At 43.6% G+C, this 2,433-nt stretch overlaps 1 protein-coding gene across 1 annotated transcript in view; it reads left to right on the top strand.

The window, feature by feature from the left end:
- LOC105534360 (glutamate dehydrogenase 1, mitochondrial-like) overlaps window positions 1–2,202 on the top strand; it is a 30,938-nt gene extending 28,736 nt beyond the window's left edge. Inside the window, 2 exon segments of the mRNA XM_011973069.1 lie at window positions 697–759; window positions 2,083–2,202. Of these exon segments, the coding sequence (XP_011828459.1) occupies window positions 697–759; window positions 2,083–2,202 (183 nt within the window).
- The last annotated feature ends 231 nt before the right edge of the window (window positions 2,203–2,433 follow it).

The following is a 2,433-nucleotide window of genomic DNA, read 5'->3' on the forward strand; positions in this document are numbered from 1 at the left end:
CCTCAAGAGTGGCAGTGAGTTAATTGTCCTTAATTTTTTAGAAAGCATTCCAAGAAAAAAATTAGGAGAGAAGCTGATTTGATGGTGGAGGCCCTGAGTCATATCCCAGCTCTAAAAATAGCCATCTGTAACCTTGGCCAGCTTCTCTGATCCTTAGTTTCCTCATCAGTAAAATTAAAAAGCTGCTAAGATCTACACAGCCTTAAAACTTGCTGGCAGTACTGAATACGCAGGCAGAATTCTACCCCAAGGCCGCTTTGGGGTTTAATGAGATTCCTTTCTGGGTTCTGGGTGGTGTCCCTGTTCTCTGGGGAGCCGAGGTGAACGCACCATGGCATGAACAGCGTAACACATTGCTCAGTGCATCTGCGTCTCCGTGAGTGGAGGGTGCTCATCTCACTCCATACCCTCATGTGTCCAGGTCCAAAAACTGTCTTCACTGTTGTACCATAATCTTATTTCATGAGTATTTATTCGCTGTCAAATATAATAAAAATAAATTGTGGTTAACAAGCAATTGCTTCAGTAAGTGTCAAGATACTGTATCTTTGATACTGTACAGAAATGACATATCTTTGCTGAAAGACAAAAAATCTGTCTGGTCATATATTTACGTAAGAATCCTTTGTCATCTTATCCAGGGACACAAAGCAGGTCTTCGTGGTTTTGTTAAACATGTGTTCTCTTTCCTAATAGGGTGCATCTGAGAAAGACGTCGTGCACTCTTGCTTGGCGTACACAATGGAGCGATCTGCCAGGGTATGTGTGCAGATGCTGTTTGCCTTCCTGCTAGTCACATGAAATGTAACTCAACCGTGTTATCTCAGCCGCCAGACTGTGTGTGCTGATAGAAAATAGCAATCTGTTCAGTGGTCCTCATTTCTGTGTAGCAAAACACATGCTTTTTCAGTCTCAGATGATGAGCAATTTTTTTAGAGTCTTCAAATATGTTTATGAGGCTTTGGAAAGAAATAGTAAGGCCGAGTTAGGAGGTAATGATGTTGGCAGCTAGCCTAATATCGAGTAGTTAGCCAAATTGGATGGCAGCTCAGTGCGCACTGTTACAGCTACAGGAGGCTACCTTACTATAGAATTTGGTATAAGCAAAAGTTATTTTGACTGCTCGATCCCTACTTTAAGGCCTCAACCACAATTTGAGTCCAGTTTTCCTAATTTCTTCTTGGGTTCAGATTCTGTCTGCTTGTATTTATGATGAAGTAGCGTAAGCAGATACTGATGAAGAAGGCGGTACTTCTTAGGGCTGTTGTTGTTTTTCTTGTTAATTTTTTATTGAGATAGGGTTTATGTGCTATAAATTCATATTTTTAAAGTATACAATTTGGCATCCTTTATTATATATACTAGCCATCACCACTATAGAATTCTAGAACATTTTCATCACCCTCTTCTTTTTTTGTTTATTTGAGATGGAGTCGCCCTGTTGCCCAGGATGGAGTACAGTGGAGCAATTTCAGCTCACTGTAACCTCCGCCTCCCGAGTTCAAGCAATTCTTGTCCCTCACCCTCCCGAGTAGCTGGGATTACAGGCGTGAGCCACCATGCCCAACTAATTTTTGTTTTGTTTTTTTGTTTTGTTTTTTGAGATGGAGTCTCGCTGTGTCACCCAGCTGGAGGGCAATGGTGCGATCTCAGCTCACTGCAACCACCGCCTCTTGGGTTCAAGCAATTCTCCTGCCTCAGCCTCCCGATTAGCTGGGATTACAGGCATCCACCCCCATGCCCGGCTAATTTTTTTGTATTTTTGGTAGAGATGCAGTTTCACCATGTTGGTCAGGCTGGTCTTGAACTCCTTACCTCCAGCAGTGATCCATTTGCCTCGGCCTCCCAAAGTGCTGGGATTACAGGCGTGAGCCACTGCACCCAGCCACCCCATTGTTAGGTCCAGAGAATTAGGCCCTCCTGCCTAGAAGTTCTGCTGCTACAGTAGTTTGTCTTTGGCTGCCCAAGACCTGCCTTGAAACACTGAGACCAAGTTGGACCAGGCCTGTCTGGGCCTTGTGTGTTTTTGGCCTGGCCCCTTGAGTCAGGATCATCTTCACTGCATTTTCTCTTTTTTTTCAGCAAATTATGCGCACAGCCATGAAGTATAACCTGGGATTGGACCTGAGAACAGCTGCCTATGTCAGTGCCATTGAGGAAGTCTTCAAAGTGTACAATGAAGCTGGTGTGACCTTCACATAGATGGATCGTGGCTGACTTCCTCACTACCCTCTTCACCTGTAACTTCTGCAGACCTATCACAAGTTTACATGTAACCACAGAAATCCCTTTCTCTCCTGACTCAGTAATAATGGATACCATTCTCAACAAGTCAATCCAAATCAGGGACTGGATTTGGATTGTGAAGGATTTTGGAAGTGAAGGAGAAAGAAATTAAGATTAGGGGATCATGTACAAGCTGAGTGTGAAAGT

Source organism: Mandrillus leucophaeus, unplaced genomic scaffold (assembly GCF_000951045.1).
Source record: "Mandrillus leucophaeus isolate KB7577 unplaced genomic scaffold, Mleu.le_1.0 Scaffold1339, whole genome shotgun sequence".
Taxonomy (NCBI): Eukaryota; Metazoa; Chordata; class Mammalia; order Primates; family Cercopithecidae; genus Mandrillus; species Mandrillus leucophaeus.